This window comes from Plectropomus leopardus, chromosome 8, assembly GCF_008729295.1.
Source record: "Plectropomus leopardus isolate mb chromosome 8, YSFRI_Pleo_2.0, whole genome shotgun sequence".
Taxonomy (NCBI): Eukaryota; Metazoa; Chordata; class Actinopteri; order Perciformes; family Serranidae; genus Plectropomus; species Plectropomus leopardus.
This window is the reverse complement of record NC_056470.1, coordinates 31,381,533-31,404,689: the sequence shown is the minus strand read 5'-3', so window position 1 is coordinate 31,404,689 and position 23,157 is coordinate 31,381,533. Positions and strand designations below refer to the sequence as shown.

The 23,157-nt window shown below is 40.2% G+C and overlaps 1 protein-coding gene across 1 annotated transcript in view; it reads left to right on the top strand.

The window, feature by feature from the left end:
* Nucleotides 1–23,157, top strand: part of syt6a (synaptotagmin VIa) — a 75,023-nt gene that overhangs the window by 26,881 nt on the left and 24,985 nt on the right. The window contains exon 2 of the mRNA XM_042491081.1: nucleotides 6,719–6,757. Coding sequence (XP_042347015.1) covers nucleotides 6,719–6,757 — 39 coding nt within the window. The remainder of the gene's footprint in view (nucleotides 1–6,718; nucleotides 6,758–23,157) is intronic.

Below are 23,157 nucleotides of genomic sequence, written 5' to 3'. Positions count from 1 at the left end.
GTCTCTGACACGAAGGTACAAGGTATATTTTACTTACATAAGAGTACCACGGTGTAAATATGATAAAAGTAAAAGTTCTACACGATTTCTTACAAAACCTGTAGAAGAAATGACCCAAAAATTAACAAGAAATTGCTAAAAAGACCAAGAAAATTATTTGAAAATACGCAACAAAAAAGCAAAGGAATGAGACGAAAATAATGCTTAAAACTATAACAATTCAGAGGATTGCAGTGACAGCCACACCTCTGCAAAATATGTTCTCCTTACTCCATTCAAGACTGTTTTAGCGAAGTGTATCTTGTGCTGTGCAGCGTAGCTGTTTATCTGTTTGGTCCCCTGAGTGAACATCTACCCCGAGTGCCCTCTAATCAGTGTTAATCCACTTATGTTCGTCAGCTACAGATGCTGGTGTTACCGCTCCAGCAGGAAAACCTTTATCCAGCTCCGGAGGTAAATTCGGTCTCCTGCCTCTGGCACGTTTTCGAAGTGAACCTTACTTTCTGTGTGCTCTCCCACACCTACGTTAGCTTACATCTGTTATCAGAGTGTTTCCGTCCGTTGCCCAGTTTCCTCAGGCTTGGAAACCACCTGGGCTGCATGGCTGACTTTCAATTGTGTTTTCCGTTGCTGTTTTGATGCTATTTGAACTTTCTTTCAGTTATTTACCACACCGTTGTCTGCTCTAGCAAAAGGCATGTAAAATGGCACCGTGGTGACCTTTTTCTCTGCAAAATAAGACGAAAAATACATTTTCTTATGCTCACTATTGTGATGCTTCAGCGGCTCCTGACACAGCTCTCAAAGCCATTTTCAACATCATCATCTTTGAAGAAGACAATTCAACGCCTGCAGCTTGCAATCAATTATGTGAGGAGAGGGAAAATTAGCGAGAGCATACCTCCTCTCATGCCTCTACTGGATCACCTCATGTGCTTTCCACAGGTGTAACCAAACGTCTGCAGAATCAGTGCCTCATCTAAATGACCATATTGGAGATTTGCAGAAGTACTGGTGGGAGACAAGAAGAATGATTTGAAGAATGCAGCAGCTATGCAAGATGCTGCCCCCTGACTTGTACAATATGGCTTCAGGACCCTCGAGTGCTTCGCTTCAGGACCGAGAGCTATGTCACGACCCTCATTACGCCTTCTCTCATCTCGTGTTTGCCTTAGACGATTTCCTGCAGTCAGCTGGGGCTGAACCCGCTCTCGTCCTCTGCATTCATAATAAGGAAGCTTATGTTGATTCTGACATGTGCTACTACCATTTATATCCTCCTCTTAGAGGCCCAGAAAAGCTGATGTGGTATAATGACAATGGTGGGAGGAAACCTAAAGTCAGACCTCTTGCCCCACTCATTAGTAACTGTCAGACGACACAGCCCCAAGGGTTTGTTTGTTTATTCTTCTCATCATATGTGTGCTAAACACAATTTTCAAGCCTCGTAACCTTGATGCTAAGAGCTGATAAAAGTGTGACTTGGGTTATAAATCCGTAGGTATGTCATTCCATTTTTAGCTGGTCACCATTTTTCTGTAGTTTTCTGTATAAATTGTAACTTCAAGAAGTTTGTCAGTGGTGTAAGATGGTCTTTTCATAAAACCATGCAGTAGAAAGATGCAAATACTTTTGAAATTGGCCCTATACAACCAGAGAAAAGGGAGTTGTATAGGGGGAATTTTTCCTCAAGAGGTGGAAAACCTACAACTACCAGAATGCACTGCACCACACCAGACTAATAAATGCTCCTGCTGGTGAGGCTCTGGCGGTTCAATCTGAATATCTGACAATTCATTTTGTTTTCATTACAAAGATTTAAGGTTTGAACAGGCTCAGTGGGACGTGCAGTGTGACAGTGGCATTTACATCATAGAGTAAACAAGCTCATGGCACTGACACTGATATCAACAAAAGTCTTTCTTGGCTTTCATCGTACTGCAGTTTGTGGGATTTTTCAGGCAATTTAAAAATGTGTTGCTTTGCAGCGCAGACACAAGACTAATGCACTCTTTACATACAATTTGTTCTCTCCTAAATCCAAAATTCTTTCACAAACAATAGATGATGATGGTTGATGGCAGAGGATTTTTGTTTTGCCTGTCTGCATTCGCAACATTGACAACTGATTGACAGCTCTTCAAAAGCGGAGGCTGGCTGTTTAGGAAGTGCTTGATTTGATTTGCAGTGGAGTTTACTATGAGCACACATTTTAAACACCAATATCACAGCTGATCATGTTCATTTAATTGTAGAAAGTTAAATCATGAATATGATTTATATTTGGTTATTTGTGCAGCCCTATATGATTCACGATTGCTTTATTTGTCCCTGGGTGGATTGGTCTTGTCTTGTGCACTCTCGTGAATACAGAATTTTAGGTGCACTAGTAATTCTTGGTGCACATAATTATAGAGGGCAGCCAACTCTTTTGCATTAAGGATTGGGAAAATGTAGTCTCAATTTAGGGCACAAGTGACGTGCATCAACCATTGAAATTAAAACACAGCGCTTCTGTTTTCACCAGTAGCTATCGGTAGCTATTCCCAGCTACCAAAGCGTATCAATGTAAGATTTTTCCAGTTACTATCCACAGTTGGGGAAATGGCAGACAGCGGAGCAACTGAAGTAAATGTGGGGAAAAAACCCGTCTTTTTGTGATATTAGGAATTGCTAGGGTCAGAGGAAAACAGAAAATGAGACGATGTCTTTGTGTCGGCACTGCCAACTGTAGGCGGGTTTCCATTACAGATTTTCCCAAAACTTAAGCAAAATTTTCGATATATCAATAAAATACAATTGCAAGATGACTGTTTCCACCGAGTGAAGTTATGCAACTTCTCTTTTTGCGATAACATTCCAAGAAGCACAGCGATGGACGTTAATCATTAGCAGGTTTATTTCTGTTGCAGCCACCACATTAGCCGTCATTATCTCAAATCGAAGACGACGTAGGCGTGTTATGTGAGCGATAATTGAAAGGCAGGCCCCTTATATGTGAAAGCAGCCACGTATAGCCATAGCATCATGTGACTTTTAAAAGCCAAAAAACTGTTTCCATTGCAGTTTTCCAAAATATACCTTTTTCAAATCGCCTGAAATACCCCCTCATGCAAGCATGAAAACCTTTTTACGATAAATTTGATTTTTTTTTTTTTTAATTGTCGTGTGTGGCATATTTTATATTCCCAACAGCAATTTGCACGGTTTGTGGTTTAATGGAAACCTGCCTACACTGAAAAAAGGAGAATTGCTTTAATTGCTTTAAACAGTAACACAATCAAATTAAGTTTTCTCAACTCAATTTTTAAATAGTTGAGTTAATCAAACTTGATAACTTTATTTGAAAAAAATTATTCAATTACGTGTTGCTGATTGAATTATTTTAAGTTGGTTAAAAAAAAAATTTCAGTGTAGTTATACCGTTTGGAAATGCTTTAAACTTCGCCTTTGATGGCGTTCAGACTCATTTAAAATGCATTTGTCCATGTCCCATGTCTGAGATGTCATGTCTGAGTTCACAATACTGACCGTTAATTACATCATCCTTTACATGCCTCGGTCCAACATAAATCATGTTTAGGACAGCAGTTTTTTCCCTGCTCATACATATTGTGCTCAGCTAAATAGTGGGATTTGTTTGGCTAACACTCATCAGCAGTCTACCTTTAGCTGAGGCATCACCATCCCTCCGCTTACACCCATCAATGCCCCATCACTGCGCGTCCAGCGCTGTCAGCCGATTGTCATGCTGTCCGCTGCTTATAACCCAATCTGTCATGCATTGTTACTGCTTAAAGGATATTGTTGTGTATGCTGTTTGCAGCAGCCACATCAAACTGAGTGATGAGATTTGACTGCAGGATTACAGGCGCATCTGTTTCTTAGATATTAGACTTTTTTGGGCGGCTGTTCGGCTTACAGTACACACGCTTGATTTGATTTTAATTGTTAAAAAAATGGAAGGACGGCCCTGTGTGTCAAAATCACATTAAGCTTCTTAGCAGGTGCTGCAGTGTGTTGGTGATGAAATCCCTGACTCGATCCAGTGTCGGTGTTAGACACACAAAGCTGTTTCCTGATGCAGGTTTTTTTCTGGAGTTGATCTTTGACACCAACAAGTTATTTCATTACGTTTGTCACACACTGCACAGGGCAGAGATCAGAAATATATTTAACTATATATAACACTGAAAATGAGCCTAAAATGATACATGAAATCTGCAACAAGTCCTTCAAATAACAGCACAAAATACATTCGTTTCGTTTTCCTGATGTGATCCGTCACTATTTGTCTGTGCCCTCCAAAACTACAAATCCATCTTATCATCTGACAACGCTGTGGTTGACTTGGTTTGGTTTAGGGAAAGATCATGGTTTGGATTACAATATGTGCTTAGTTACGGTCAGGGAAACATCATGGCTTCAGTTAAAATGGAAACAAACTCAGGTGTTAAAGCCCCCTCTGCTCAAAAATGTGTTTTTCTTCTGTTTATGTCACCTAAAATGTCTGACCTTGACTTTTCTGACTGTATCTGTGCAAAGTTTGTCACTTGATGGATGATTTTACATTCCTCTGCTGAAGGGGTCGATGTCTGTGCACTTCCCTAAAATCTGAGATTCAAACACACATCAGGAAACTAGATTAGTTTCATCACAAATCAGTCCACCCAGGATTTCACAGGCTTTTTTGCAATGGCTGCGGCCTGAAATGCCCTTTTCTAAGAAATTGCAATGCATTTTTACAAAGAAAGTAAAGGGGCAAGTGAAAATTGCAAAAACAGTTGTGATGCTGTCTCAGGCCACATTTAGACACGAATGGCCCGGCTGAAAATGGAAAATTCTTTCCAACAACCTCACAGTGACACCGAAAATGGGAAATCCATACACTGCATGCAGCTCTATAATGAAATGGGATTATACCCGTTTTAAAAAGTCAAAGCTGCGGTAAAGTTGCTACGTTTGGACAAAATTGCAAGGTCATGCAGAATGCACAAGTTGGCTGAATTTTCATTAATTGTTGTGATTGCAACATCACAAAACCCGGGAGGGACTGACTAACAGGGAAGCCAATCACTGTCTAACACGGGAAACACATTAACTGGAGAACAGACTGCAACACTGGCAAAGAAGCCTGAAACTTACCAGCATGGAGAGCAGAGTCAGTATTTCCAAAATTATAGACAGCAAACAGAAAAAAACGCTCATACAAATGGATGCACAAGTTGTGTGAGAGTTTGTGAACGGATGTACTTTTCAATTCATGGAGAATGTTTTAATTTTTTGGATTCTCTGTTCACCGTGGAGGCATGGGAGAAAAACTACATTTTCTTCATGAATTCAAAGTAACGTGGGGAGTAAGTTATATGGTCATTTTGTGCATTAAGCATTCGTTAAGTTCGGGGTTGCATGCGTGAGAGCAGCTTTTGCTGAAACGATGCAGTCGATCTTGTTGGGTAAACAGTCTTGAAACCTGGCAGGTGTCCTGATTCCTTGTAACATAAAAAATGAATCAAGGACAAGCCAACATATTGCACTTATCTAGTTTTTAAAAAATTCTGCAGAAGTTTTTGGAACACTGCATAATGCATTAGCTACAGTAACAGCAAAGAAACCCTCTGAGCCGAAAGAACAGCGCTGTTCGTGTTATCCAGAACAGACTTTCTAGGATCTCGATTTTGAACGCTTGCCAACTGCACCATCCCATACATGTGTGCCCCGCTTTGAACGCAATTAATTTCTATCTATTTTATCAGTGTTGCACGTCAAATTGATTTCAAGGTGCTCCTGCAGTCGGGAGCCTCTGGTCAGGGAGGCATCCTCTGCGGACCACAGCCTGTTGAGGAACTGATGCTAATCTATATAGAGGGAAGACTTGGGGGTTGCACTTTCTTCCTGCACCCCTCCTTCTCTCTTTCTCCCTCTCTCTCTCTCTCTCTCTGTTGAAGATTGTACTGATTGTGCTGCAATATGTCGCATGACCACGGTCAGGACTGCAGACTGAGGCGCAATTTCTCCCATGCTTATTAAATCACTGGTGTGTGCTTCTCTGAGCAGCGCGCGGACGTACATGTGTTCATCACAGCAGCTTACCGCAAGCTCTCCTGACACAGAACAAAGCAAGAGGCTTACATGTGTTGCTCATCAAAAAAAGACTCCCTTTTGATGCCTCGTGACGCATTTGCTTATTATCATTCTATGTAGGAATAAAACAACTCTTTGAATGTGTTATCTGGATATCTATTCAAAGAAAAGCTTTGATATTCATGAGGACGCCCTCATGTGTATTCATGCTCCTAAACTTATGCGTGTTGCCTTTCTTTTGCTGCATTGCCTGTGTGTTTTTAGGGAGCAAATAAACTGGGTGTCTCTCTTTTGCCTCCCCCCACCCCCCTCTCCGTCCCTTTAGTCTCTCCTGCAACAGAAGTTGAAGTGTCTTGCATGTGTTTTAGCACAACAAGACTGAAGTGAAAGGCTGTTGAGCTTGTCTGACTGTTCGCCGGGCTGAGTAAGGGACCTGCCCCTAGACATTTGCACTACAGTATCCTGCTGACTTGCTGTGCTTGCTCGCACTGCCATAGAAACTGGTTTCCTGAGCGCAGTGGAGGCTCATTCTGTTCAGGAGCAAGCGAGGGAGAGCATCGGGAGGAGAGAGCGAGGGGGGAGAGGAGAAAAAAGAAGAGACACAGAGAGAAAAAGAGGAGGGAGAAGTGAGAGAGAGGGATCAAGAGAGGAAAAGTGAGAGACACTGTCACTGGTGAGTACGCAGCTGTCACAGCTGATTCAATCAGCGCTTCAAATCTGATGCTTTGAGCGTCTTTTTTCCTTCTTTGTTGGCTTTTGACGACTGATTTCCGCGGCTGGGTTTCACTGCTGTGCTGTGAAGCAGGTTCTCAGTTTGTTGAGGGGATGTGGGAGAGGGTGAGACGCACAGCGCTTCACTCCCAGACGCAGATGTGGAGCTTGCTTTTTGCTTCTTGATCAGTCATTAATACTGTTGTAACCTCTCAACTGGTAATCTCTGACTAATATTTACTTTTGAATAATACATGCTGGGGTGATACTCTTTTTTTGGCAGCCCTCCCGACTATATCATACTCCTCTCTATCATTTATGAAGCACCATGTTAATATTTGATAAGAGTGAATGTCTGCAGCTGCACTTTCCGCCTCTGTCTTACACACCTCTGCCCATTACACTGCTGTCTGAACCCTGCAGAAAATTGGCGAGATATTGACTTGTCCTTTCCACAGCTTTTATCAATTATTGAGTGACTGATCTGATGCTTTTTGTTCACCTGCGTGGCAGGAGGTGAAGAGACTGCAAAATGTTTAGTCAGGTCACTGCTTTGTGCATGTTTTTTTTCTATTTGTGTCTCTGTCTGCTTCTGTTTGCACATTTTTATGTCACTTTTTTTCTTCCTCGCTCTTGCTGGGTTTGATCAACGTGCATCATGACACTTTGATGAAGCGCCAGAGCTGTGGGGCTAATAGAGGGGGAGAGATAGAGCAGGATGCCCTGCGACTTGTGTCAGCCTGAGTGTGGGGAAATTGTGTTGTTTCTGATCATCGTCTGCCACGTTGTCGCTTGGGATTTAAAGTACTTCAGATGTGTTATTAAGCAAAGATTCCTGCTTTAAATGAATCAGAAAGTGTTGGAAATGTACGCTGCAACCTGTTATGTGGAGCTGATCGTTAATCCTGTTGGTGTTTGTGTTTATCTCTGCGGTTCACTTGGATCCCCTGCCTCCCTTCACCTGTTCCTACAGTGCAGTTATATTTTTCCCACCCCCTCCAGCAGCAGCAGCTGAATTAAACAAATCCAGCCTTATCAGTTTTCTGCTGCCATGACTGGACCCTAGTGGCCCTCCCTGGCAGGCTGTGTATTATTTGTGTGTGGCTCTGGATGTGTTACACAGCGCATGTGACTGAGTGCATGCATGCATGTGAGCGTGTGTGTGAGCGGCTCTGACATGATTGTGTGTGATCGGGATAGCCGCAGGGGTCGTTTTGCTTTTCTTTGTGAGAGGATTCAGGGATAGTGGCATTTGTTTCCTTCCCTCTCTCCTGTGACATGTTTTATGACTTCTTGTTAAAATGTCACTCACTAAGGCTGGACTGGAAAATGCCCCTGTGCGGGAACCTGGCGTGTGAACAATAGTGCGCACAGCGGTGTGATAAACCCGGTAAAGCACACAGCTGGGAATGCACGGATGCAGGGTGGGTTGAGATAATGCTGAGCTCTCTGACGGCCCCCTCCGGGCACAATTTGTTTCAATACAATATAAAATTGGGCTGAATCCTGACAGCCCTGTGGCCTGGATCAATACCCCGCTCGTCTGTGAGAGGAAACAATATTGTTCTTGTAAACAAGAGGATATGCTATACTGACAATGATTGTGCTTGTTTAGTGCAAGGAGCTAATGTTAGATAAAGCACCTGAGAGGAGAATCCTGTGTTTATGAGGTGGCCAAATGTTGCATCTCTGAATTGTTAGAAAGAGTAAAAGTGCTGCAGGGCAGAGCTGCGACTGAAATGCAAATTGATGGTTAGCAAGTAGTTCTGATAGCTGATTCCACTTTGGTAAAATATTCAGATTTATTAGGCTAAGAGGCCAACAAAACACTCATTAAATCTTTAATTCAAGATTTCTCTTACACAGTCTCTTCTGCCTGTCTGACACTGGCAGAAGTGATACTAAAGTTATGGCATGCAGGCCAAATCTGGCCCCTGATAGAGTGCTGGGTAGCACCCTACAATTTTCTAATTCACAATAAAAATAAAATTGAATTGTTTTTGTACTTTTAGTGTAGATAGCCTGTCATAGAGCATTAAAAATGCATCAAAATATAGCATGTTTATAATAAAAAGGGCCAGTGGAAGATCTCTCACACCCCGACAGTGGTCCTAGCTAAGCCCCTAATTTGCTAAATGTTCTGAAATCCTAGAAACATCCTAAATTCCTAAAAATGTCTTAAAATCCGAATAACATAATAAAATTCCAGAAACATCCTAAAATCCTACAAAGGTCGTAAAAACCTACGAACCTCCAGAACTTTGGGAAACATCCTAAAATCCAACAAATGTCCAGAAACCGGAGAAACGTCCTAAAATCCTACAAACGTCCGAAAATCATCAAAATCCTAAAATCCTAGAAATGCCCTCAAATCTCAGAAATGTCCTAAACTCCTACAAATGTGTGAGGTTGCTGCAGCTGGCCCCTGGCCTCCTGTCATTTTGCAAAAGTGGCCCCAAAGCAAAACACCTTAAGTATCCCTGTCCTACAGTCTATGATACCAATGCTATCTCAACAACACTGTTTTCAACACTGAATGAACATGGCCGACACAATGTGTGCACACACGAGTCCCCAAATATTATCGACTGTCAATCATATTAAAGTCAGAACAGTTTTATAACTTCAGAAGGACGACTGGTCTTTCTCAGCCCAGCGCCAGTGTTACACCGTATTTTATAATCCAGTGGTTCTTAAACTTTTTTGATAATGTACCCCCTCTGAAATGCATTTTTCAGCCATTTTTTTCAACCTCCAGGGCTGAAAAATGAAGCCACCACGAAGTGTCAAAAACTGCAGTGCCTATAACAGCCACTTGAGGCTGGCTCCAAGAGTGAGTCAATCCTCATAGACCCCTATGTTAAAACATCAAACTTTACAGCACAAATACATGTGTACAGCATAGTTTTGGTCTCTATAGCTGAATTCGCCATCATGACGGCTTCACGGTGTTGTATTTTTAAACACCTCACCTGTTTAAAAGGTATCGGGGCTTAAAGTTACCCATAAAAAGGGGCGGAGCCGCTTTGAGTGACAGGCTTTCTGCTGATAGTGTCAGATCTGCCCCTCGCTCCTCCACACCTCCAGCCCCTTTCTGAAATATGGTCACCTTTGGCTCCAAAAAAACCCCAACATGGCAATGACCAAAATGTCGAACTTGAGGCTTTAAAATGTCAATAAAATAAAATGCTCTCAAACTCTGTCCCTATTAGCACATTTTCATATAGCTTTTCAAAAAATTGTTGATGAAATGGCTCCAAAATTCCACTTTCTATCTAAACTTGCAAGAAAATAAATAAAATATTCCGAAACCCAAGACAGACATTAGTCACAGCGAGCTTAAAAGCCTTTATTTCATTAAGCTTTGGGCGTTGCTTCTTACTGTAAGTCATGTTGCAGCTCCAAACCAAAGCTTTCATCCCAACCTGATGTTGTTGCTGAACACTGTGATCTCTCTCTCCAAAACACCAGCAGATAGATATAATACCAAAACACCCCAAAGGCACTCCTTCACTGTTTTTGTCCGGTATACAGAAGAGTATAAATTTAGATTTCCTCAAACACAAAAAAGTCGATAAGGACAGTTTCAGCGTTGGAGGTTGAATCCCAGGATATTTTACAGGAGAGAAAAGAGCTTTAATGGGTTTTTGTTTGGGGGCTGAACTAAACATTAAAAGGAGGAATCGCGGAAAATATAGAAACAAGATGAATCAATGATTAATGCACAGCTTCTCTGTAAATGTAGAGTTTCAGTGTTAAACAATAATGCACTTGACACAGCCACCATATACAATGTGGCGAGCTGCTGAGCTGCATCTGCACGATCGATAATCATTCATCAAAACCTGATGGATCAAGGTAGCGAGGAGACATGAGTGGATTCAGCTGCAGGTAAACTGCCTCGCTGAGCAATGCTGGGGTTCTCCTCCGCAAGATAACGTCCCTCTCAGGATAAAACGCTGCGTGCTTGCTGATTTTCATGTTATCAGCTGAGCTATAACGCATCATGAGGCGACCGGCTTCTGAGCACGAGGGTCCCAAATGTCAGACCTCGGTTGATTCAACTGAGTCAGGGTGATGGATGCATCATTTCCTTATGCTGACTCGCTGTTTGCTGCCATCATGAGGGGCCCCGGGGCCGAAGGTCAGGTCAAACCAAGGTCTCAACCCCCCCGCAAAGAAAGCTGATGTTTTGGCATCTTTTTTTTTACTCTATGAGGGGTTTACAGAGCATATTTGATGTCTCGTTGAAAATTAAATTGGGATGGATGGGTGGAATTAAATATGAAGACAAATATCACAGAGGTTTAACAGTGGCTTGACAGTTTGGGGAATAAGCTTATTTGCTTTCTGTCTGAGAGGTGGATGAGAAGATATTACTCTTGTCTGTATAGAAAATATGAAGTTACAGCTGACAGCAGGTTAGCTTAGCATAAAGACTGAGACCAGGTGGAAACAGTTAACAACCTACTAGCAGCCACCCTGCTCACTAATTAACATGCTTTAATATATGTTTATTTAATACAGATAAAACAAACAAGAGTTAATGTGTTATTTTTGGTGTTATATTTGGTGTGTTTTGCATTGATGCATCATTTTGAAAGAGCTAGGCTAGCTGCTAGCTATCTGTAAATCAGTTAACCACAGGGACGATTTTTGACCTGTCGGCCTATAGGCTACTTCTTAATACTTTTTCAATTTAGTAGCAGTACTAGCACAATGCTGCACCACATTAAATTCTCTGTAAACGTATCTTGAACTAGTAAGAATGCACATATATCATCAAAGTTGAATATCTACAAAAATCTGAGAAATAAATTAAAGTGAAGACATTTACAAATCAAAACGCTAAAATTTCACCAGCTATAATGTTTGTGTTTCACAATACGTCGCTAGAGCTCATTGGGTCAATGAGTCTGGACTAAAAGAAAAACACCTTTTGTATTTCACATTATTTTGCTTTTTTTATTGTCTTAAATATGAATTAGTTAATTACAGGTTAACAGGGGTCAGGCTTCTGAAAGCCACATTAACCGTCATCCTTATTATCATCCTTACACTGAGTTAACCATCTCCTTGCTGCACCTACATAGGCTATATATCAGATAATTAGAGCGGTGTCAATCCTCTTATCTAACTCTCGGCTAGAAAGAAGCAAGTGAAGCCTATTTTAAGCTACGTCGAACTCTGCTGATTAACTGGGCTTTGCATAAAGGCTGAAAACAGGGGAAACTCTTCTGCATTTGCTGTGTTCAAATGTAACCCGTGAGCTTGCGTTTATGAAATGGAAAGTTGTGTACACAAAGCCGTGAACTCTGAGCTCCTTATGGAGTCTTCTTGTAAAAACTGTAAACGCTACTATTAAAATACAGCATATCTCCGTTAGTACAATTCCATGTGGTACACGGTGTATTCTGTGTACTTACTTGCGTAATGCATTCATTTTGTTGGGGTAGTGTTCTCTTATATTGAACATGACTGTTGTGCACTTTCTGCAAATAATAATAATAATATTAATAATAACACTAACTTTGTTAAACCTCTGTTTTTAAATGTGCTATATCAATAAAGTGCTTTGACAGACAAAGCAAAGCAGGAACTCTGGGAGTTATAAAATAAATGTCAACAAACATGCCAAACAGAGAAAGGTCTAGAGAAGTCAAACAAAAGGACAAGAACAAAATGTGAACACAAATGGTCAACAAGAAAAAGCAAATAAAGGAATAAAAGTAGTAATACAGGCAGATCTCAAAAGGCAGTTTAAGTAAATGATGGATAAAGGTTTTTTTTCTAATGTAAGAATAAAAGCAATAAAAGATAATAAAAATAATACAAGAAATAATATAAAATAATATAAGAAATAATAAAGGAACAACTTCTTCTAATGTGAAACTGCAACTAGATGGAGCAACACCGCAAACATCTCACTGCAATTGTCTCACGCCAAAATATCTGCCAGCTTTTTTGTTTTCTCACCGGAGCGACTGCAAACACTGCAGCTTCCACGATTTTCAAAAGTGCGATAGTCCCTCCCATTTGGCTACGCAGCCAAGATGGCGACCATTGAGTCAAATATCCAGTGTAACGCACTTTTTGACCGTTATGACACCATCAGGGCAATAAATTTTGGCAGTCAGTGTGAAAACGCTTACGCACTCAAAATAGCAAGTTTAAGTATGTAAGAACACAAATTGAGACAAAACATCAGTGTAGCTCTCTTCAAATGATCCATCCAGGGGAAATTTTTAAAAAATGTCTTTTAAATTCTACTTAAACTACATACAACAGTGAAAAATATTAGTAATATGTTATGTATACATATTTATTGCCTCACTCTGTCTTCTAAACAAACTCTATTAAATATCCATTGCCCCCTCAGCCTCTGGTAAACAATCAAACATTTTAATAGGCTCTTAAGCATGTGCCAAAACATATTACCATTTCAATTATGTTTCTCCCACATATTTTCCTTAAACCTAATCAGAGGTATTAAAAAGCTATAGCATCTTCCCACTTCCTCCACATCACTCACACCCTCTCTGTGCACATGACAGGGCGGCTGCTAGTCATAGTTATTCGTCATGATTAACAATGCAGTATTTCAAAGCAATGAAGCATTTTGAGTGGAGCAAAAGCTTTCATCGAGCAATACCGGGCGCTTATAACTTCTGTCCGTAATGGATGTAGCACATCCATTTAAATTCCCTGGTGAAGAAAATTACTGAGACTGAAAATGAGCTTAAGTTATTTTTACAAGGGGCCACACTGCAGCCCGTTAGTTTTACTGTGATACCTCTGGAAATTAAAACATCAATATGGTGGCATGCGGGGAGCATGGACCAAACAGATAAAGGTTCTCCACCCTTGTGAAGTCGTAAATTGTCAGCCTTTGTTATTTGGCAGCATGATGCTGTCCACCTGCGCCACCGGTCTCATGAGTTCTTGTGTTATGGAGATTCCAACTCCGGCTGGTTTATGATATCCTCCACGTTTCATATAAAACAAATCATGCGACTCCATACGGGATATAATATTTATAGCTCTCTGTACGGTAAAAATTCATTAGCTACAGAATGATGGGGCCACGGTGAGGATGATGGATCGGCCAGGATGCAGACGCACTACATGTCAGGTGGCTGAGGGAACGGCATGCTACCGAATTGAGTCGGGCTGCTGAGGAGGGTAATGATGAGATGTCTGAAGGTCGGGTGCTTATAACACCTGGAGAGGGATGTTAGTCTGTCACCACTCTGTCCAAACCAAATGTAACACCTCGGGAAAAGGATGAAGCTCAACAAGTGTTCGTCTCAGCCAAGTAGCTTCTCATGATTAACCTTCAATGCTACTGTTCAGTGCCAGTAAAGAAGGTAGAATTGTAAAGATTGTGGGGATTGTAAAGTAACGGTGAGTGCAAAACCCACAAAAATGTTAAGAAAAGTAATATTCTCCCACCCATTTTCCTTTTAAACAGAGAAATATAAATGTAGACCTTATGAATTCAGCTTCGTCTGGTCATGGAAGACTGACGAGGCTCATCATTAAACACACTTCAATCAAACTCAACAACGAAATAAAATACAAAACAAAACTCATTCGAACCATCTGGTTACTCTTGCTCGTAATCTAGTTAGTAAGTCCACTGTTCCAACAATCACCAGCTCTGGTTTGATAAAAAAAAATCCTTAATTCAGCAGGTTAGATGTAAAAAACATGCCGTTATTCCCCAGTCTCTCTGCCGTTGCTGGCCGCCAACTGTTCACAGTCCTGTAACTTCTCCCTCCACCACTAGGTGTTGCAGTGTCAGTCAGTTCAGCTGCCTGTTCCACCAACAGAGACTGGACACTGAGCTCTGGTGGTGCGTGCTGTGCACTGCATACAATACGTTTAATAGAAAGAGGAGCGCCTATATTCATGACGGTATGACAAAAAACAGAACTTTGGGGTTTTTAAATACCCTGGCATACTGTAATACTGTGATAATGCCCAAATCTAGCATGTAACACACACAGGCTGGATAACCAACTGGGATAAGCTGACAACAGCCCCAAAACTCACTAAAGCAGACCCTGTAGCTAAGTTTGTGGCCTTGTTATGTAGAAAGTTCTTGCTATGCTCACATGGAACATTTTCTCAATAAAGTGGTGTTTAATAAAGTTGCCACATTTGGGTATCAGAAATAATACATTTTTGCCCAGGGGCTCTCTTAAAATTAATTGGGCATCGGCAGTAAGTTAGACCTCCACGTGAAGGGAACTGGAGTTTGAATGTGTATTGTTTTGTAGTATGGGTGGCATCTTAAATTGTGTCAAATCACATTTGTATAGTATTTTATGTAGTTGTTGAATCATGTATTTATTTTTAAAGGCCCATCTAGGGACGAGCATCACAAACAAGCTTAGGCTATAAATGTTTTAGTATGTGGCATCAGTTTTATGCTATATACTTGTCCCTATACAAATAAGCATGAAAAGAAATGAATCCTGACACAGAAACTGCAACTAGTGTTGGAGTTTTTAACCTTAACCATCATTCTTACCTAAACCCAGGGGCATACATTTCGTGGGGGGGTGTAAAGAGAATGGGCCCTTGCAAGTAATTCAGTTTGCCACCTCAGAAATATACAAATGTTCAAAGAGGAGTGATCCAAAAATATCAGCAGTGCCATTTGCTATTTATGTCCTCAAAAAGGGACAAACAGTAAAAGTGTCAGTACCAATTTAAGACAGAATAAGCATTTTTACATAACCATAACATCTTTAAATAGACTACAAAAACAATCCAACTAAAGGATGTAATTTCTTTCTTTTTTTGATATTTTTGTCAGACACGCAATGACAGGTAATATTTACAATGACAATGTCCATTTTCAAGGTGCTATTTGATCATATTACTATACAAGCACGATAGCTTTCCTAGGGCCCGGCATAATAGTGTGCACTTTGACCCATCCTATAACAGCTAAAGCTAAAGGTATTCTGTGCAGAAATTGTCTCTTACTGTTTGTATTGCAGACGAAAGTCAAAGCCAACCCGAGATTCACTATTTTTCACTATATTTGTGGGGTTTGTTTGCGCTATGTCCGTGATTTACCGAGCATCCTCTTGGTTGTGAGCTGCTTACAGTCTGACACCTGGTCACAACCTTTTTATAAAGTCCTGACCTCACTTGCGTGATGCACCCAGGAACATCCTGAACACAGCAAGAGAAAAACAGAAGACAGAGTTTCTGCGGATCAGTACGCTGCCAAACACTTCTAGTAGATCGTAAGTGATGATTGAGAGACTATACGTCTGGCCTTGAATACCTTTTATCAAGTGTTTTTTCCCTTAAACTTAATGCTGTTTGCCTAAACTTGGTAATATTATTGTTTGATCAGATCCTACAAAAAAAACAAGATTTTTTAAAACTTATGTAAAAAAAAAATGACAATTTTGCTGAAACATCCAAAATTTGTTCTTGTCAGAGAAATTCGGTCCGTCTGTCTTAAAAATGTCATGATTGGGATGAAGGCTCAAGAATATTTATGCCACCAAGGCAAAACTGGTTTGTCAGATCAAATATAATAATGCATTTTCCAGCAATAACTCCGATCACTTTCAAGCACCAGGTGCTAAATATTGCACACGTCTCTTTCCATAAATGTTCTGTAATGTCTGCATGAAGCTGTAAGGAACATTTACATTGACAGCATGTCTGCATGTCACAGAGCCATTACTTTAGAAGTCACTTCAAAGTTGACATAAATGTCAAATTCTATGAAATGGCAAGAAAAATATTTTTTCCCAGTACTTTTTCGACATACGTACATTCTCTTATATAAATATGTACAGTTCATATTGTGTGTCTTGTATTGTATTTTAAAATGGCAATATTATATTTGTCTCCAAATCCTATGAAAAGACCAAAACCAACAACATGTCCGTCCTTGTCTCAATAGTTTGACTTCCTACTGAAGTTGCACATCTTTTTATAGATTATAGTTTCATATAGTTTTGATATATAAATATACTTTACACAGTTTCAGTCTCAAAAATGCCCAGTAATCTCTTAAAACAGCTGAGCACTTTTTTGCAAACATTACTACAACGGGAGGAAATAGTGCATTTTTTGGGGACTATTTTTAGCAGTGGATTAACTCACATTTGGCGCTTTAGTGAGTATTTCTGGCAGCAGGATGATGTATGTGGGACTGACCTAAAATAAATATGGCTCATCAGTTTGTTTGTTTTTTTTCTTTTTATAGTTTTTGGTCAACATAGCAACTACAGCACAGAGGAATAAGACACATCAGGCTCTGGATGTGCAAGTAATACCTGTTAATAGAACCAACTCATTGCTAGTTTTAGTTTTTTCATGACATGCTGATGGTAGGAAAATTGCAGAATATCATCAGACTTATCTTAAATAAAAAGTTCATTTTCTTCTATTTTTACTTGCTGAGGATGGAGAAGAAGATTCCCCAGCAGTCACATAGCTGATGCTTTTTTTATTTTGGGTAAACAAGACAAATATGCAGTGTCTCATGGGCAGCAGAACTAAGACATGATGTGGAGTTTTTGCACAAAAATCTGACTCAGCACAGCTTGAAATATCAATTTCAATTTCATATGAAATTCAGCTTTACATAAAAATAGAATTTAACTTCATAGCTCTAAATATAGCAACCAGCTTCACGATTTTAATTAAATACATTACTGATGCATGAGAATATCTAAAGGAATCTTGAAAGCTTTAAGGAATTAGTTGTTTAGATTTTATGTTTTGGGGAGTTTAAGGCTGGTTATATTTGCTGCTTTGACATTTTGTGGCAGATGAAAAAAAGATACAATGAATTTTTCAATAGTTTTTATTTTCACACATCTTATTTTAAATAAATCAATTTCTTTATCCATCAGAAGGTGCTGTAGATTATTGTTTTTTTGCTGTTAAACATCATCAGGGATAGATGGTTCAATTTATCACCATAATGGTTCAAATCAATGTTCAATTTTGGGTTCGCCTCAAGAAAGACAATGTCTTTTAAGTGCTAACAAGTAATATATTGAATTTGCAGTTTAACTCTCATAAGTAAGGTTAACTGCAACCGAAATGCGACAGTGTCAACAACTACCGCTTATAATCCTCCTATTTTTTAATGTTTATTTTCTCTTGAACAGGCCTCTGAAGTCCTGCAATCTATTCCAACATTTGCTCTCGGCAAACAGCCCCCGTGAGTAAAGGCAACCTGGCAGGCTGAAGCTGTGCGACAGAGATAGGGCCGCCTGGTCAACAAGCAGGTTAATTGTGTGATACGACCAGATGCTAATGCTGGACTGAACTCTGAAATCACAGCTCGGCGGGAGGCTCCCCCGTGGCTTCTGATTGGCCGCAGAACACAGCAATCACATCACATTTGACCCCACCGAAAATGTGCTTAGGCCACGATGTATTGAGTTTTGCAGTGAGTTTAATATTCAAACTTTCCTGGATAGATGACAACAGTGTTTGAACTGTTTGGAGGATTAGACGACGTGCAGGGGAAGAGAGACTGCACTTTGATTAACTTCACACTTGTGGAGGAGATAACAGCTTTCTGAGAGTCTTTCTGAGAGTCTCTCATGAGTGGATTATTGAGTGTGAGCGCCGGCACATTGCATGAACCCTCTGAAGTCCGTTAGAAAACTCAAGTCATTACGTGGTGAGACAGTGGGAACACCAGGCAGAGTCTGGGCACTTTGGGTGACGAAAATTAATTTAACACAAATACACTTCTAAAAAACGTCAATATAAATCAGTCACAATGATGAACGGATTCGATTCCAGTTTGCTACAAACTGACAAATGTTGAAGTTAAGTCCTTTAATAGGAATAATTAACTTGTAGGCATCGGAGGAGGAAGTACTGCGATCCTTTACTTAAGTAAAAGTAGAAATACCATGGTCTAAAAATACTACATTTTAGGGTTGGGCGATTGGGGAATATCTACTTTCAGCAATTTGACATCACACATTATTTTTTTGGGCGATTTTTTGGCTGATTTTGGTTATTTTATTCAGCTGATTAAATGAGTGAGAGCTCAGCTATTGATTTTGGTGCAACAACATCCGGAATTGTATGATCAACAAAAAAGACACCTATGGCAGGCGAACAGCGCTGCACTGGGTGGAATACCAGGTGGGTAATATGGAAAGTGTGTTGTGCTACATTGGCTATCTAACATTAGCTGTACATAATTTTATTTAGACATTTTTTGACACATCATCATAGCAACATATCATCATGTGTACAGTATTTTTCTGTCCTCCAATTGCTTTGGATTTTTCTTTAATTGCAGTACCATCCAGGTTTCATTTAAACACAATATAACTGTTAGCATCACACAGCTAGAGTTATCTATTGGCCGTTAAAGAGTGACCTATGGAAGCCCAAAGAGAGCGACGGAGGAGAAAATCTAGACTTGCGTTTTAAAAAACTGTCCAAAACAACAAATTTAAATTGATCGATAAAATTGATTTTTCGCCCAGCCCTGAGTCTATGTCAGATTGGCATTGATTTTCTCATATCTCCACTAGAAATCAAATTTTCCCAAAATGTCAACCATGCCTTTAAAAAAAGGGCAAACACTGACATATTCCTAATTTATAGCAAATAAGGAAATAAGGACAAGTTCAGAATTAATTAATTTCCTTTAATCCTAATCACCTTTTGGAGCTGTTCAATCTGTCCAAAAATGATATATGCACAAGCAGAGAGTAAAGTTAAATATGGTTTTTAATTCGCATCTGTCCTTAGCTCGCCTCCATCCTTCAGCTGTCACTGAGTTTAAATATTTTCACCATGACAGTTTCCTGAACAAGACATATCCGTCCCATTTTTGGCAAAATGGAAAAAAACAGGCACCACCCCTCTCTGGACAGCAGCTCTAAGACATCTGAACATATTTCCACTTGACAGTATATCTTGGCCTCGCAGGTTGAAACTGTCAACCGTACTGAATGACTGAGCTGATAAACAACTCTGTACGTCTGTACTGTTGTGTTTGACGTAGTACCCAATACTCAGTTTTTCCGCTTAAGGCTGCAGAGTTCCCATAATGGGAAAAAGTTCTATTGTGCTCTTAAGAGGTCCTGTCTTTTTTATCTTTATTACCGACACTGTCGGCCACTCTGAGTGGAAGTTTTACTCTGTAATGAGTACAACTTTTAAAAAGCTGGACGAAACATCCTTATCCTGCTACTTTCAGTGTTTGCTCACGACTCAATCATTAAAACTTGTTTACAAACCCCATTTCTACACACAGATTAACTTGAAATTAAAGCAATCAATAATGAGTAATGACTCTCTAAATATTTTAAGTAAGCATAATTACTAAAAACAGGCTTTTTTAGCCTAATTTGGAGAATTTCTCCACAGATACAGCATCTTTTTTCCCACCTCTCTGTTGTGTGAGAGTATAATGTTTTTCTCCACAGCCTCAAATTCCTCTTCACACCTCCGGCTCATCTGCTGCAGTCTAAACTCCTCCTCGCATTAGGATTGGGGGATCTGGGGGATTATGGGATTTTCTGATTGCTCTGAAAAAGACACCATGGGATACAGGAATCCAAAAATGGCTGAGGTACCCACATCAAGATTAGAGCGCATTATATGCCCCCTTAGGGAAAGAAGACACCACTGACAGCTTTGAAACAAGTGTGTTGCAGAGACAGTTACAATTTAAGGAGATTGTAGTGAACTACAAAGCCTACTTTTTGCTGAAAGCAGTTGTGAAAAGTCGATGCGCTTTTCCAATTTCATTTAATGCCATTGCCCGTTGTCTAAAGTATACTTTTCCTGAACCAGTTTAATTTTCTCTGTAAATTGTAACCATTAATAACAAGCCAACTGCACATGATCCTCTTACACTTAAATGTTTGGGCTGAAATTACTTTTACACTTGCTGCAATTTATCCACTGCCACAGCTGCAGAATGTGCTGCAAGTATTTCTGTGGATACTTGAGGGTTATAAATAGCAATTTTTGGAAGGAAAGATTAATAATTAAAAAAAAATTAAATCAGTCAGAAGGCATAAAAATCACAGAAAGTTAACTTTCTTTCATGAATTGTTGCTCGCCCACGTTCACATGTTTTATGCAGCTCCTCTCTTTTCCCTGCGGACACATCAGATGTCATGTGTGACAGGCAGAGAGCATGAATAATTGTGGACTACAGGGCTCAGACTGCACCAGCACTCACCACTATCCTTAGACATTGGCCTTTAGGGTAATGAGGCCGACAGAGCACGACGCAGCAGTTGTTTTAGTGCTTCTGATCACTGAGTTATTAATATCTTATTTGGATAAAAAACAATAACTGAAACAGTATATCAAAAAATACTGAACTGTTTCAAGTCTTTTCATTATTTTAAATAAAGAAGGAAAAACAACTAGTTTCAAACAATCAATGTGATTGGTCCATGAGACATTTAGAAAGTGTTATTAGTATGACATCCTCAAATTAGCACACCAGTGCATGCAAATACTGACAAAAACTGACATTTGCATGTATGAACATAAGACAGCAAACTTAACTGCAAAGTAAAAACTTCACAGCAACACATTATTTAACAGTATTTTGTCATCCATCTTTCTTGCAAGCCCGACCATCCTAACCAAATCACTGTCCTTTATATGACAATAAAACCTCTGCCTTCACTTAGTGTATCTCTATAGTGTGTCTCTATCACACTTCAGACTGCAGCTTGGGTAAAGTAACACACTCAACCAAAGCAGCATTTTCACGCCTCTGACCTGCGTGTACCATTTTCAGCGAAGTGGACTTCCCCTTCTGAGGACGAGTCAATTCATAACAGCAAACAGAGACAGAGCATATTCCGTCTAATGACCCGGTTACTATGGAAACCAGGTTAGATTTGAAAGCACTTGACGAGGAAAAGAAGAAGAAAAAAAAAAAGAAAAGCCCCTAAGGCTTCACTTTGCTCTTCGACTCAACTTCAAAACAAACCCTGATTAAATTTGTGCACCCTGAGAAACACCTGATAATGTCTCGCCAAGCGCCCTGGTTTGGTGCAGCGTGAAGCAGAAACTTGATGACTGAATCAAACAAATCGTTTGCGACGAGGATATATAACCACCGGTTGCTTTGCTCGCTTGCAGAGCTCAATGTGGTTCAGTTTGGAAAGGTTAAGCACGCCACAACGTTTTTATAGCACTGGAGCTGTCACCGCATCCACGCAAGTCACCCAGCTCAGAGGTCAATACAGGAACCGCTTTTATTTTTATGAATTGAATACCAGTCTTTCCTCACTTCCTTGCCCTCTGCACCTGGCCCTAACACCCCACCTGGAGGAGCTTTTACAGTGAGATTGATTCAGCCTTGGAAGTATTGATTGTGAACGGTGTTTTCAGCATGAAAGGAACCGAAAAGACCCTTTTGATTGACTGCAGGTTAGTGTTGGTCCACTCTCTCATGGCGTGGGTGTGATCATTAATAGTGTGCTAAACCCTGAGGTCAGGGTAGTCTCACGCTGTCGGGTCCAGAGGGAGTAATATGTTCACACAGCTCTGCTCCATTACCCATCTGTCTGGAGAGGGAGAACAATGGCTCTTCAGTCACTCTCTGTTTCTCTTACACTCATGCCTGACTCTCTCTCTCGCTCTCCGTCTCACTGTCGCTGCATCATTAGCTCTCTGCATACAATATGTCTCGCCTTCTCATCACTAGAAGGTAAGAGACGGACTGAGAAATTAACACTTCTATTTTTGCAGTCGTTATGGTAGATATGACTTACTGTACTGCCGGCGTCGCAGCATCGGAGTTCTCTTATTAACCTTATCACACTAAACTAGACTGATGACAGCTGGTGTGAGTTTCATAACGTTAAAAAAAAGTCTTTTCATACCTATATCAATTACAGCATCTGCTAAACAGTGTGCAAAAGTCAAAAAGAAAAAGTAATGCTGCAGCTGTGATGTGAGCAAAAGGTAATGACAAACACTCCCACTCGTCACGTCTGCTCACACTTTGTTTCAGTTTTTGTAGTGACACTTTGGTGTAGAGGTTTCCAGACTCAAGCAAAGATACTGCTCGATGTAAAGGAGACAGCTGGACAACAGGAATTTGGTTATTGTAGTTTGGCCCGTTGATTCGGCCAAGTTACCAAAACGATCAGCACTCAGAGCTGCAGCAATAGCTGTGACACACAGCTCACACAGTACGTTCACATGATGTTAGAAAAAGTCAAATTTGTGATTTTAATGTTGGCCTAGGTGAGGGACATACAACTTGAAATGGCAGTATTTTATATATATTTTACATTAAAAAAAAAAAAGTCACACCACAGCCACCTGCCTCCTCGGATAAATAAAGTACAGTCCCACAAC